Here is a 14,785-nt window from a genome sequence, read left to right as displayed (position 1 = left end):
TTACACTGTGTGTGTAACTAATGGGTGTTACATTTATTCTTTATTCAGATCGAGTTACTGCAGGTTGTCAGAGATCAGCTGTGATTATCTGGTCTCAGCTCTGAAGTCTAACCCCTCCCATCTGAGAGTGCTGGACCTGAGGTACAACAACCTGCAGGATTCAGCAGTGAAGCTGCTGTGTGGTTTTCTGGAGAGTCCACACTGTAGACTGGAGACTCTGAGGTCAGTTCACTGACTCTCTGTTACTGTTGTAGATCTGATATGTTTAATTAACAACTGAACCTAATTTATGTTCATACATAACTTACATCCATAAAGTTGTAAAGTTGCTTTTGTTCATATTTTAATGTTTGTTGAACTAAATTTAGTCTGCAGTCACAAAGACTTGTGTTTGTTAAAGAAACTGTAGAAAATGTCCACTGTTAGTTGTTAAAGTAAATGAATGTTTATAATTGTTGGTAAATGGTCACATGTGACAAAATGATGTAATAAATAAATCAATAATCTGTATTTCAACAATCAGACAATAACACATTTATTCAGTATTGGCTGTTTCCAACATTGTTATGAAGCTATATGATGTTTATACTGACTGAATAGTTTAAACTGAAGATGCTTTGATTTTATGACTCCACTATTCCTAAAAGAAATATTGTAGATGTCTTTTGTTCAAATTTTCTAAACTTGTACATTCTAAACCTTCTTCAGCTCTGAACAGATTATTAAACACTGAATGATGGATACAGAAGATCCTCTGAACTAATATTTGTTTTTATTAACGTCTGATCAATGGTATTGATCCTACAGAACACACACATACACACACACACACACACACACAGAGTTTCCAATTAATTGGCTGAACCCCCCCCCCCATAGTTTCATCATGAACCAAAAATATTTTTACATTTCTCTTTAACATTGTGTTTTGGGCCTTTTCTGCAGCAAAGTGTCTCTCACTCAGTAAAAGTATCTGTGATGGATAATCTAGTGACAATCTGCCCTCGCTCTGTCCCTCCTGTACAGTCTACTGACAGTCACCCTGCAGAGACACAGAGACAGACGCTCTCTGTACAGATACAGTCTTTATTTTAACCAGTGCAGACCAGATAAAGCAACAGTGAACAGCAGTGAACACATCAGCTGGGGGCAATAGATTCGTTACCACGTTGGTTTTGATGGTTTTGATTGGCTACATCATTAACAACGAGCCTCCTCCACACATTGTTCACTTGCTGATGTAGAAACAGAATTGAATTGAATAGTGATATACACCAATCAGCCATAACATCATGACCACTGACAGGTATTCTAGGCCTGACTGAGATCAGCAGCATGCTGTTAATCAGGGTTGACATGAATAGGTGTATTAATGTTGTGCTGACATTATGATGATCCACAATAACACAATGACAAAGTCACTCTACTCATTTTAGAGAAAAGCTCATTGATTAGGACATAGTAATGTTGATCTCCACATTTAAAACCTGAACACATCTGATTGGATTATTAATGATTTTATCTACATCTTTTATTCTTCATTCAGATTGATCAACTGCAGTTTGTCAGAGATCAGCTGTGATTATCTGGTCTCAGCTCTGAAGTCCAACCCCTCCCATCTGAGAGAGCTGGACCTGACTAACAACAATCTGCAGGATTCAGGAGTGAAGCTGCTGTGTGGTTTTCTGGAGAGTCCACACTGTAGACTGGAGACTCTGAGGTCAGTAGAGGGTTGGAGTCAGTCCATGCTGGTAACAACTCGTTTGTTCCACTATAACAATAAGTCACAGTACAGGAAAAAGTTCACAGACTCATATTTAGCTCTTGTTGATCACAAAAGTTCAAACCCTTAGGATAACTAATCAGCTTCTGCCTTTCTCCACAAACACCAGAGCTAGCAGGGTACGACTAAGTACTCTCTACCTGAGAATGTAATTTGGTTGGCTGTTTAATCCAGAACAGTCCAATTACAATAAAGAAACACAAAGATTGACATATCATGCATGAACAAGGTTAGGCTGTAAGGCTGAATACAGTGTGTAATACAGATACATATAAAACAAACTATGTTAATCTACATGAACTTCATCCTTTGACCTCTGAACTGTAGAGATTATACATCTTATATTTAAACACATATTTAACCTTCCATTTACATTTGAAACAATATCCATGTTTTTAACCATATTTATACATGTTAAACCTCTCTTTTTAAACTATTTACTGTCTGATGACTACATGAATTATCCACATCTTGAAGTCTAAAAGTATTTTATCCAGGGCTACATTTAATTAACAACTGAACCTAATTTATGTTCATACATAACTTACATCCATAAAGTTGTAAAGTTGCTTTTGTTCATATTTTAATGTTTGTTGAACTAAATTTAGTCTGCAGTCACAAAGACTTGTGTTTGTTAAAGAAACTGTAGAAAATGTCCACTGTTAGTTGTTAAAGTAAATGAATGTTTATAATTGTTGGTAAATGGTCACATGTGACAAAATAATGAATATAATAAATGAATCAATAATCTGTATTTCAACTATCAGACAGTAACAAATATATTCAGTATTTGCTGTTTCCAACATTGTTATGAAGCTATATGATGTTTATACTGACTGAATAGTTTAAACTGAAGATGCTTTGATTTTATGACTCCACTATTCCTAAAAGAAATATTGTAGATGTCTTTTGTTCACATTTTATAAACTTGTACATTGTAAACCTTCTTCAGCTCTGAACAGATTATTAAACACTGAATGATTTCAAGCAGGAACATTGTCTTCTAAACTTACATCTTTTATTCTTTATTCAGTTTGTGGGGCTGCAGTTTGTCAGAGATCAGCTGTGATTATCTGGTCTCAGCTCTGAAGTCCAACCCCTCCCATCTGAGAGAGCTGGAGCTGAGTAACAACAACCTGCAGGATTCAGGAGTGAAGCTGCTGTCTGATCTTGTGGAGAGTCCACACTGTAGACTGGAGACTCTGAGGTCAGTAGAGGGTTGGAGTCAGTCCATGCTGGTTTCAGCAGTATTGTACTAAACACAGTTAGTATCAAAGCAAAGATCCAGTATTTGCTGCTTTCCTCAGTGAAGCTGTGAGAGGAGGATGGTGACAGACTTCAGGGTTGGACAGAAAGACAGAGAGAGACTGTAAACACTGATTATTGACTTCTGTTGTCTGTCTTCTTCTCTCCTCAGATGGAAGTGATCTCAGTCAGAGTGTGAGTGGTGAGGAAGGAGGTTGTGTTGGAGGATCAGCTGTGTCCTGATGATCCAGAGAGGTTGAAGCAGCAGCATCAGCTCTGACTGGGCCATGTTACTGGGAGGTAGAGTGGAGAGGAGAGCTTCATCCAGCAGTGACTGACAGAGGAATCACAACCAGTGGAGATGACTCTCAGTGCTGCAGTCTGAACTGCTCTGAGATCAGCTCCACTGTCAGACACAATGTCAAGTCCACCATCATCCCTGTGTGTTCCTCTGGATGTGACAGAGTATCATCAGTGTATCTGGACTGCTCTGCTGCTGCTCTGTCCTTCTACACAGTCTCTGCAGACACACTGAGACTCCTCCACTCCTTCTGCTCCACACTCAACCACCTCCTCCACCTGGAACCTCCACCTGGATTTTATTCTTTCATTCATTCACATATTCTGAACCCAAACTGCCTCTACACATTCATTCTGTTTATGACAACAGAACTGTAGATGAACACTTACTTAAACACATTTCTTTAAACAGAGTTGCAGTTAATGTTAATTATATTTCTAATTCATTTTGTTGAAACTTTAAAATCAGCCTGCATACATAAAGTTACCTCTCTGGAGTTCTGGTTATTACCAGATACAGATTTATTGTAACACACAGAAACAAGAAAATAAAATACGTAGAAAGTTTGGATTTAAGTTAACAGGATTATCATTATTAGTAAAAGATTATATACAGTTACACTTTGAAACACTGCAAAGTCTGGAGATAATTATCTGTGGGTTTGTCTTTGGAAACGACCTCCCTTTGTTTCACGTTGTCATTTGATCCATTGTTAATATGAAAATATTGATTCAAGTCTTTTTTAGTTCCTGAAATATCTCTGAATTTTGGTGTGAAATCAGTGCCGTCTCAAACGTCAGACACACACTGAACACCACATTTTAATAACTTGTTGTATAATATTGTTTCAGTTTTGACATGATATAAACATAATAACTATAAACTTTAGGGTCATTATCAGTGAATATATAGATGTATGTTCCTTTTTTTTAAATATATATTGTATTGACAGTTATTATATTATTGCAACAAAAACAGATCCTGATATTCAAATCTAATTTTGTATTGTCTGTATTATTCTTGTTTTTTTTCTCCAAAAAATAGAAAAACTATTAAAATGCAATGTAAAGTAATGTGTTCTACTTATTCTTTTATATATGTTTATAATCATTTCTGGTATTGATGTTGTGTCACATTATATGGATACATTTGAAATTCAAATTGAGATTTTCCTTGTAAATATTCTTTCAATAGGATGAACTGAAACTGGTGAAACAGAAAGGATGATGCAGGAATCGAACCTGCACCACCGCTGTACGGCCTTACCTCACAACCCTGAAGGTCCGAATGTCAAACTATCACAGTGGCATGTGAATGCAGCACAGAAACAACACACCTGCACACAGCTGTAGTTTAATCTTTTATCTGTACACAATGTAAACATTAATAACGCACACACACTATATCTTTATATCTTTAACATCACTCAGCAGAGCAGTTAAAGACATTTTACTCCAATACGCAGTAATTCTTTACAAAAGAAACACATTAGAGTCACCGTCAGTCGTTATATGTACAAAATATTCACACGCAGCATCTGGCCCCGCCCACAACACCTGACATCACAGTGACATCACCTGAGCCGCTTACAGTCAGTCAGTATAATGCTGATTATCATCAACCTGGTTATTGATCTGGCAGGTTTCTGATCAACTGAGTCAAAAAAAGAGTAAAGTTTTAGTATTTTAAGCCTTCGTTTGTCAAATGAATAATGTTAATGAAGCGTTTATTATCACAGCCGACTGATTCCTCATGGTTTTATTAGCACTTCCTGGGAACACCTTACTAATTTCACTGATTTTCATAAATGTTTTTCTTCCACATTCATCAGTTCATGGTAGAACAATTCCTCTAAAAGTATCTTTGATATTCTGCTGAAAATAAAAAGGATTTGATTAAGAGATCCTCATCGAAATGTTCATCAATATATATCTGTGATCAGTCGAATCCATCCCATAATATCAGGTAGACTTTATTCTTTATTGCAGGTTTGTAGTTTGTCCTTGTTTAGCTCCAGAAACCTGGATCAGGTGCTGACGTGCCACCGTACAGGGGTAATAATCCGGTTAAACCAGGGACCACCAAAGCCTCACATTCAGCCTGCAGAATATATTACAATATTTCTATATTCATATTATAAGTGTTGTGAAGTTAAATGACATTAAAAGCTCTTCTCTGTATTATTCTTTTATTAAATGCTTTGTTTCACTGCCTGACTGGTGGAGGGATAATCTAGTTATCAGTCAGTTATCAGAGTGTGTTCACACCGATATAGGATCATTAAAATATCACTCATAAAGAAGCTCTGGCCGTCGGTCAATGTGGTCGAAGGTCCCGGATTCAAACCACAATCATCTGTTCCCTGTGGTGGTCCGCCGCCCCGTCAGGTCGTCTCCTGCGCGTCCGAACTGACGGAGAGCCGGTCCGACCGGTCTGCCGTGATCCAGTTTCCAGTCTGTGTGTGGTTTGGTCCCGGTGGTTCACACGGTGGAGGGCTTCATCAGAGCCTGATCCCCAAACAGCTGCTTGAAGTGAACCACATGCTCCTCACAGTGCTCTCCTGGTAACACACACACACACACACACACACACACACACACACACACACACACACACACACACGGTTTGGTCCAATGACTCTGAACAGTGCTTCAATAAAAACGAACTCATAACAACCACATTTTATATTTAATATTCCTCCCACACGTCCTGGAAAACCTGGAAATTTGAAGAATTTAGACTTTTTTCCATCATAAAAATCCCTGAAATATTGTGTGTTGTCTGGAAATTTGTTGCCCTCAACCTTCCTCTGTGCCACTGTTGTACGTGAGACTCATCCCCACGGTCGGCTGTGGTTTCGGTGTTTTGGCTCACCCGGGTTGAAGTTGGGACTTCCTCTCAGCCGTTGGTTCCTCTGCTGGAACGACCTGAACACGGTGTAGAACAACATCTGGTCTCCGGTCTGCTGCGCTGCGTCCAGAAACTTCCTCGCCGACACGTTGTCGTGGCCGCCTGCTCCCAGTGAAACCGGGTTAGTTCACCGAGCCTTCTGCGTGTATTTTGGTAGATAAATCAAACATCAACGTACCGACGCTGCGGATGAATCTGAGCGCGCCCAGAACCTGCTGCTTCGACAGCAGAACCTCGACGATCTCGTCGTTGGCCGTGGAGAGACGCTGAAAACACACAACGGCAATTCAAATAATAATTCCACTTCAGTAAAGAGTGGTTCTGTACAGCCGGTGTGTGTTCGATACCTTCAACATGTCCAGTGACAGCTGGTGTGCCGGAGGGTACGTACTCTCCAGGGACAGCAGCAAACAGGCCTGAACCCACAGAAACAAACAAGGGATGTTAACGCTGCAAAAGAAAGCAAATTAAACTCTGAATAGTTGAGTGAAGGTTCAGCTCTTCGTCCCCAATGAGCTCATCACTCCTGTATCTATATCTGTCTTCTTGTCATTATGTAAGAAAACCTTAAAAAGTTTCAGGACTTTAAAGTTGATCTTATGCTGCAGCATATTAAACGTACAATATGTCCTTTCTGTCAGCAGATGTTTGATGAAGCAGCGCGGGATCATGGGAGGTTTCTATCCACAGAGGTCTCCTCCTCTCCAACACAAACAGACCGCTGATTAAAACCACTAAACACACTGAATAAAGCAGTTCCACCTTAACAATCACTGCTTCTCCCACGCTGTTGGACAGACAGAGGACGTCCCGGAGGGGCTGCGAGCCGAGCTGCTGCTAACGTTAGCTCAGCTTGTTTCTCTGATAACTTAAGATCCAGACGTCCGATGACTAAAATCCTTCATCCGGTTCAAATCTAGAGTTAAAAAGCACCAAGATCTAAACAGTGGATGGTAACAATGTGTTAGAATGAGCTGACCAGTGGTTTGGAGTCGCTGAGGACGTGGTACTGCAGGAACTGGTGCAGCATGTAGAAGAGGTTGTGCTGCACCAGCGTCTTAATCACCAGCTCATACAGGTAATGCTGAAAGACACAATGAGAGAGAAGTTGAGCCGGCAGCAATGTGAGGTTTGTCCTGAAGGTGGCAGCAGAGGAGACGGTCAGTCGGTACCTGTACGGTGATCTGGAACTGGTTCAGAGAACGGATGTACTCCATCAGAACCGCAATGATGAACTTATGGGAGACACCCTGCAGACACAGAGCATCATCTTACACATCACTCTTGTTACATAACGGAGCATTTAAAAGCAGATTTCTGTCATTTGGATTTAAAATCACAGTATTTCTTTACTTTTTCTGTCCAAGATTACATTCAGTGAGTTCAATTATTGTGTTTGTAAAGATCTGGGATCGGTCTCTCTCGCCGTATTAAAACACAAGGTCATCATTTTAACATCGATCCACTCTCAGCTTCATAAGTCAGGTTCCTGTCTGTGTGTGTGTGTGTGTGTGTGTGTGTGTGTGTGTGTGACCTTCCTCTCGGTGAACGACGACAGGACGTGTGTGTACATGTCTGATTGGTCGATGACCGCCTGAGTTCGGACCGGACGTTTCTGGGCCACGCTGCCTCGACTCGGACCGGACTCCATCGCCTGCACACAGAAAACACTAACATCACATCTCACATAGAAAAACATACAAATACACGTGTACAAGATAATATTACTGAGTGCAGGACGCTGACTGACTACAGTACTAGAGGGACGCATCATATCGCCTACTGTACAGATCATATAATAGATATTACAGTTTATAATATTATAATAGAAGAGTTAAATAGACAACAAATAACAGACAGACAGAAATTAGAAGATTTAAAAGGATTAAATGAGGATTACAATAACAGTAAAGTCTCTAAATGATCTGTGTAAGAGTATCACATTGTTCCTAAATACGCGGTTCTGTTCTGACGTGTCACTATGATGATGATGATGATGATGATGATGATGATGATGAAGAAAAGCGCTGCAGGTTTGTGGCGTTCAGCGAGGACGTCACTCACCACGGTGTAGGTCTGCTCCGCCTCCAGGTATTCTTTATACACCTGGTTGAGCTTGTCGAAGACGGTCGCCACGACGGGAAGACTTCCCTTCTCCCCGCCCTCCAGAACTGAGAGCGAGACAGAAAACGTTTCAGACAAAACAACACAAAAGCTGATTTTCACTGCGTCACCATGGCAACGTTGTTCTTCGAACTTAAGATTCATAAGATGTTATCATCCTAAGGGACCTCTGACAGAATTTAGGCTAGATCTGGTCAATCTGCTGGAAGGTATAAATGAAAGTATAAAAATGACATTTCCTTTCACCACTAGGTGGCGCTCTCAATATTAGTGAATATTATCACATAGACATGTTCAGGGCGGGACTCTTATCAAACATCTGAAGTCCATTGAGATCGGATCATGTACTCAGAAGTTGTGACAAATCCCTTTTTCATAACGAGTCTCTGAAATTCCCCGCCGCGAGCACGTCACTCGATGGATTGTCATAAATAGCACAACTTTTAATCATGAAAGTCTTTAGATGGCTGTGTCCAAATCGATCCGATCAATTCCCTAGGAGGAGGAGTTCAAATACAACGTGTGCGAATCGCCCGAAATGACCACTAAATCTAAAATGGCCAACTTTCTGTAGGGTTCGGGATATGGCGCCCACTGGATGTTTTGTTCGTCTGGATAAGATCTACGCGTGTGCCGATTTTTAAGCATATCGGGGAAAGGGGCCCCGGGTGGTACAGTTTATGAGAACTTAAAAGAACATGAGACTGCACTGTACTGATATATAAAACTATATTAGACAACCATGAGCATAAAACCTGAGCAGATCAAAATTTGTACATTTGTTCCACGATGACCAAAGATGATGAATTTAGTTTGTTCCAATCAAAGCCGCTCTTTACACCTTGGAACTATTTTCACACAGATGCTGAATTTGATCCTGAAAGACTTTTGTTTGACATTTGAACCTTTTTTTTCTTCACAGAAAGTTCTTACCAACAAAGTTCAGTTTTAGACTCAAAGTTGAATATTTGTTCATATTTTAATATTTGAGTCATAGAAACACTTTCCCTCTTATTGTGGGTTCAAAAAGAAGATTTGAAAAACAAGCTCAGAGTTTTAGAAGAAGATCAATTCTTCCACCCACCTAGAGCCGGAGTCTGTCCAAGGTTTGTGCCTCTGAAAAGGAAGTTTTCAAAGAATGATGTTTGAATGTTTTATCTTTTTATGTGTTTAAATATGTGTAGTCATTGGTGGGTTTTTCTTTCTATCTGTATGTCTCACCCTGTGTTACTGTTGTTGCTACTGTGGCAAAATCAATTGCCCCACAGAAACAAATAAAGAACTTATACAGGCACTTGCTGAGTTAACATGAACTATGTGGTTAGTTAGTAATAATGGCCGTCTAACAGGAAGACACATGATGAATGTTCCTCTATCTGAGGGGGAAGAGAAAGAGGTATATAAGTATTATCAGCACAATGTAGTTGAAGCTCCCAGTCTCTCTCTGCAGACACTCCACTCCCCCACTCCTTCCGTTACCCTGACAACCGTAACGTCAAAACCTCCCTGTCCACAGGTTACTTTCACTTTGTGAGCTCGTCCTGTCGCAGCTTCTTCTTCTGTCCATGTGAAGGTTAGTAAGAGACACTTTTCACTGTTTGACTCCTCAATGACTCTTTGTTCATCTTGTTAGTTTAGTTCAGTAGAAAGAGCAGAAAACTCTACTAACAGTCAACTGAGAACCAACATGGAGGAAGAGTTTCCTCCATCTTACTGTCAGTGTGTCACTGTTCAAAGTAATCAGAGTACTCACTGACAGTACTCAGAGTACTCACTGTATGATTTCTGTCTGTCTTTATGAGCTCACCTTATCAATGTAGTTGAAGTATGTAAAGTGAAAGTAGTCAGTGTACAGAATGGCCTCTGTCAGTGTTGTATTATTATATTAGTGGATGATTATTATTGATGCATTAACATGTAATCACTACTTTAATGTTGGAGTTGCTGCAGGTGGAGCCAATATGAACTACTTCAAATACTTTTGGCTGCTTGAATGTAAAATAATGAATTCTGTTTTATAAACTGATCCCATGTTTGAAAAGTAAGCAGGAAGTAAAGCTGTCAGATAAATGCAGCTCCATGAGGCCATCTAGTGGACTGATAGTAGAAGTAGAGCAGCTGATGGCAGCTTTCTGCTCTCATTCTTCCTCAACACTGACCAATGAGAACAAGCAGCATCTCCTCTGGCCAATAACAAACCACTATTGATCCATGTATTGATTAGTTTGCAATGTGTGACAGTGATGAGAAAAAGGCCATCAGTAGTTCCCAGAGTTCACAGTCATGTTTTCTAACTGCTTCTTTAGTCTGAGCAACAGTCCAACAAGACAAAGGGATTCAACTGACACTGAGAGGAAACAGAGAGAAGCAGCCAATCAGTGGAGAAGCAGCTGATAGTTTTACAGCAGAAATGATGTAAATCAGTGGTTCCCAACCTGAGGGTCGGGACCCCCACTAGTGGTCACCAAAGCTTCATGGGGGGTCTGTAGGTGGGCCTATATCTCAGCATCTGGTTCACTTCTGTGAAGAAAAGTCAATGTAAAGTAAACTGTCTAATAGATCAATGACCAAACATCAGGGACAAGAAAACAGTGAATTTGTCCAAAAAGAAGCATATTAAGTATTTATGATTGTTAAAAATGATAAAAGATACATAACACAGACAAACTGTATAAAAAGTTCCCTCAACAGGAAATAATCTGCTCAGAATACATCAGAATCAACTTCAACTTCTTGCAGCTACTGAGTTCAATATTTGGGTTGATTGTACAGTTTTGGTTATAATATGAAATATGTATAAAATATGTCCCTCAGTCAGGGGTCGTCAGTTTACTCAGTGATAGAAAAAGGTTGGGAACCACTGATGTAAAGGATGAATGAGTGATGATGAGTTCTCAGTGCTGATCAGTGATTGGACTGATGCTTTCAGCTCTGCTCTCAGTGTTTCCTCTACAGATGAAGGTAGAAAGTCTCTGGGAGCTGATGTGGATGTGAATTCAGCAGCAGCTGCCAAGGTAACAGGATGGATTTTGGATTATTGGACTAGCTGCCACTGCATGCTCTGACTGGATATAGTAGACTTGGAAAAAGAGCAACATTTCAACTGTTGAGGAGCTTTTCAAAGTCAGTCAAATAGAAGTGAAACAGCAACATGAAGTGTATTCCTCTAGTCTTCAACCAACCCCACAGACTAAAGAGCATTGTGAATGTCATTTCTTAGATACTGCAGCTCAAAGTGCCAACAACATTTCTACTCTGCATGGAAACTGTCAGATGAGTGGATTTAGTATTGAGCTGAATGAGCCGTTTATATCAGCCAGTAGAGTCCTATTGTCCTATTGTGTGTTAGAAATATACAGTCTGCATCTCCAGCATTTACACACTGACAGATGCTAACTTGTATATGTTGGTCAATTAGCATAATTAGCATTAATATTCAGCTATATGGACAATATTTCAGTAATTGTTTGGCTGATTTGGACAATACAGGAGTATTTTATTGGGGTTATTGAGGATGGTGAATCCATTTCTGACATCCCTGACAACATTTCATCTCCCAGTGGGCTGATTTTGAGTATTTTTTCATCAATTATGAGATTATTTATTTGCTTAATGCATAACCACATTGAATAAATATCTGAACACCAATGACAAAGAGCTTCCTAAACTGCAGTTCCAATGTATTATGCATATAAATGACCTCAAAATCAGTGAACCTGGAGTTCAAATAAAAACAAGTTAAAGTGCAATTTTGTATTTTGTAAATGTCAGAATTTGATCCATCATCCTCAGCAACTCCCAAAACCACTACTATAGTATCTGTTGAAATATTCTCCATACAGACATACACACATGCTTATTAATGCTAATAAAGATAATTGAGTTGGAATCTGTCAGTTTCTAAATGCTGGGGACCCACACTGTACATTTCTAACATAAAACTTTGGTACTCAACATTTCTGAGTTCATGTTGCTGCGAGTCGACTAATCCCTCCAATCAGAGCTGTGTGTGTTTGTCATGTGACTGAGAGTGAATGATGGGAAATAATGTGTGATCTCTCCCAGCTGGTTGCTGTGTCTGTGTGAAGGTGTGGGCTCTGCTATGAATCAGTGTGAGGACAGAGAGGAGGGAGTCCCTCCCTCTAAAAGCACTCTGTGTGGGGAACATGACACAAGGACCAAAGCTCAGAGGTGAGATGAGGATCTCTAACTGTCCATGACTCTTCTCCATGTCACAAAGGCTTTGATTCTCCATTTGAAACAAAGACATTTATCTGAGCTAAAGTACGTAGTTGTCAGTATTCAAACAGGGCTGGACGATCTGATCTCAAATCAGTATCAGGAGAAACATTCAGCTTCATAATGAGAAATGTAACAGTAACATGTGTTTGAATCAATCAGAGCAGATTTCCTTCCTCATGTTGCTCACTGCTGATGTTTGTCCTGATTCATTCCAGTCTGACCAGTTCCACATTCTGCTCTTCTGGACTGGACTGGGAGCTGATTGCTCGCTGCTTAGATGTTGTAGCTGCTCTCACTGTAATTATATGGAATTCAGACAGTGTGTTGAAGTGTGTGACATCAGTAAATTGTGTTCAGTAACACGTCCATAATGTCAGTAATTGAAGACATTGTTCTTATTGTCCAGCCCTGTATTCAAACATTTCAAATTATACATCATTTCACAAAGTCTTTGATTCAGTGACAATGTTTCTGAATATGTGAGCTTTAATGAATTTCTTTCTATCAGGATCCATCAGAGACCAGACTGTCCTGAACCTGAACCCAGCTGTGTGTCCATGAAGAGTGATGACTCTATGGATCATCCTATAGAGTTCAAAGATGGCTGCCACTCTGTTGATCAAAGGTGAGGATTTCAAACTGATGATGGAAATAAAAGGATGTGTTTTTATCAGACTCTCAGTTGTGAGATCTCTATTTTTAAATGTTTTAAAATGTATTTAATGAACGGTGATGGTTTTTGTCTGATCAGTTCAATTTACAACAGCCTCAGTTTCACAGTGAACAAATAGTTGCAGCAGTTTATAGAAACTCACTGCTTTGACACCACGTCTGTTCCTCTTTTTATCCTAATTGGACCGATATGGTCACTCCACTCCATCATTTCCCCGCCTATACTGCACACTGCACTGAATACAGCTTTAAAATACACAGTTAAACATTTCTAAATCAAACACTGACTTTATAGAAATCCTAACCAAGAACTCCCTGGGTACAAATACACTGTGTACAGTCGGTGTATTCAGTCACTGGTTCTGTCTCAGTGTGTTGTGGGTGCAGTGCAGAACTGATCCTGTTTTTCTATCAGGAGGAAACAACCTGAACCCAGCTGTGTGTCTGTGAAAAGTGATCGCTCTATGGATCGTTATATAGAGTTCAAAGATGGCCGCCACTCTATTGATCAAAGGTGAGGATTTCAAACTGATGATTGAAATAAAAGGATGTGTTTTTATCAGACTCTCAGTTTTTCAACCTTTACTGACTCAGATGAAGTTCTCTGAGCACCAACACTCTTTTCCAGCAGCAGCTGCCTCACACTCACACAGTCAAACACATTCACACTGGGAGCTGACCAGTACAACCAGTCTGATACAAGCAGACACTGAGCAGCTCCACTAGAGCAGCTGGAGGCTCTGGGTGACTTGCTCCAGGGCACTTCAGCAGTGTACAGTGAGGGAGGGAGAGCTATATGGAGGGGTTGGTGAGAGCTGTTGGGACTGAACCAAACTGAGCTGTTGATTCTCAGTGGGATCAGCAGGACTAGTAAACCTTTACCACTACAGGGAGTCATCAGATTCACTGTTCACATCCAAATATCACTTCATGGACCTTTACCTTGTGTTTGTCTCTGTGTGGACAGACATAATGTGAGCTCATTCTTCATGATTCCTCCACAGAGTGGACCAGGAGAGCTCAGAGGTTCCCAGTGGTCAGTCTGCCCAGCAGCATCAAACACACCTGGACTCCATATTTATGGTCTGTACATGGACAATAACTACTTTTACATCTACTGTGTTCACAATAATCTCCATGCTGCACTTTTTAGACCAGTGGATTGTCAGTCTGTCCAACATGGATCTGATGTTTGCTTCCATGATTTGACTTTGATTGAGTCATTCATATAATATTCTGTTCAAGCTGCTGGAGGACAACATTGTCACTTTTGTGAAGAACGAGCTGAAGAAGATCCAGAAGGTTCTGAGTTCAGATTACCCAGAATGCTTGGAGATTCAGAGGGAGGATGAGGAGGTGTTGGACGGTGAGGATGAGGAGCAGAGGAGGAGCAGCAGAGAGGCATTTCTGAAGATCACAGTGCTCTTCCTGAGGAGAATGAAGCAGGAGGAGCTGGCTGACCGTCTGCAGAGCAGTAAGAGGATTTCTCTAAAGATTGAACTCGCTGG

At 40.3% G+C, this 14,785-nt stretch overlaps 2 protein-coding genes across 20 annotated transcripts in view; one reads left to right on the top strand and one right to left on the bottom strand.

The window, feature by feature from the left end:
• Positions 1 to 14,785, top strand: part of LOC127359477 (protein NLRC5-like) — a 186,285-nt gene that overhangs the window by 50,261 nt on the left and 121,239 nt on the right. For 5 of the 19 annotated variants that reach the window (XM_051393268.1, XM_051393276.1, XM_051393273.1 and 2 more), the window contains exons 3-7: positions 12,429 to 12,554; positions 13,114 to 13,230; positions 13,693 to 13,791; positions 14,282 to 14,360; positions 14,523 to 14,751. The exons of 1 other annotated variant lie outside the window; for it this stretch is intronic. In XM_051393268.1, the coding sequence (XP_051249228.1) occupies positions 12,466 to 12,554; positions 13,114 to 13,230; positions 13,693 to 13,791; positions 14,282 to 14,360; positions 14,523 to 14,751 (613 nt within the window). In that variant the 5' untranslated portion in view covers positions 12,429 to 12,465. Of the gene's footprint in view, positions 1 to 1,546; positions 1,721 to 2,816; positions 2,991 to 9,844; positions 9,937 to 11,292; positions 11,378 to 12,428; positions 12,555 to 13,113; positions 13,231 to 13,692; positions 13,792 to 14,281; positions 14,361 to 14,522; positions 14,752 to 14,785 lie in introns of those variants that run through there. 13 more of the 19 variants (XM_051393278.1, XM_051393267.1, XM_051393277.1 and 10 more) reach the window with 10 other exon arrangements.
• Positions 4,677 to 8,693, bottom strand: LOC127359476 (regulator of MON1-CCZ1 complex). The gene is made up of 9 exons (XM_051393260.1): positions 8,681 to 8,693; positions 8,304 to 8,410; positions 7,774 to 7,893; positions 7,412 to 7,489; positions 7,219 to 7,323; positions 6,587 to 6,655; positions 6,418 to 6,505; positions 6,204 to 6,341; positions 4,677 to 5,889 (listed from the first exon to the last, which is right to left on the bottom strand). Exons 1-9 carry the CDS (start codon positions 8,691 to 8,693, stop codon positions 5,810 to 5,812), a joined length of 798 nt encoding a protein of 265 aa, XP_051249220.1. The 3' UTR covers positions 4,677 to 5,809.

This window comes from Dicentrarchus labrax, unplaced genomic scaffold (assembly GCF_905237075.1).
Source record: "Dicentrarchus labrax unplaced genomic scaffold, dlabrax2021, whole genome shotgun sequence".
Taxonomy (NCBI): Eukaryota; Metazoa; Chordata; class Actinopteri; family Moronidae; genus Dicentrarchus; species Dicentrarchus labrax.
This window is presented reverse-complemented; position numbering and strand designations above follow the sequence as displayed.

What these genes read in the sequence shown, in the direction of transcription:
- LOC127359476 (XM_051393260.1), bottom strand. An exon ending in TCAGCGACTCCAAACCACTG is followed by an intron (nt 6,656 to 7,218) that starts GTCAGCTCATTC and finishes CTGTGGGTTCAG; the next exon opens with GCCTGTTTGCTGCTGTCCCT. An exon ending in CAGATTCATCCGCAGCGTCG is followed by an intron (nt 6,342 to 6,417) that starts GTACGTTGATGT and finishes CACTGGGAGCAG; the next exon opens with GCGGCCACGACAACGTGTCG.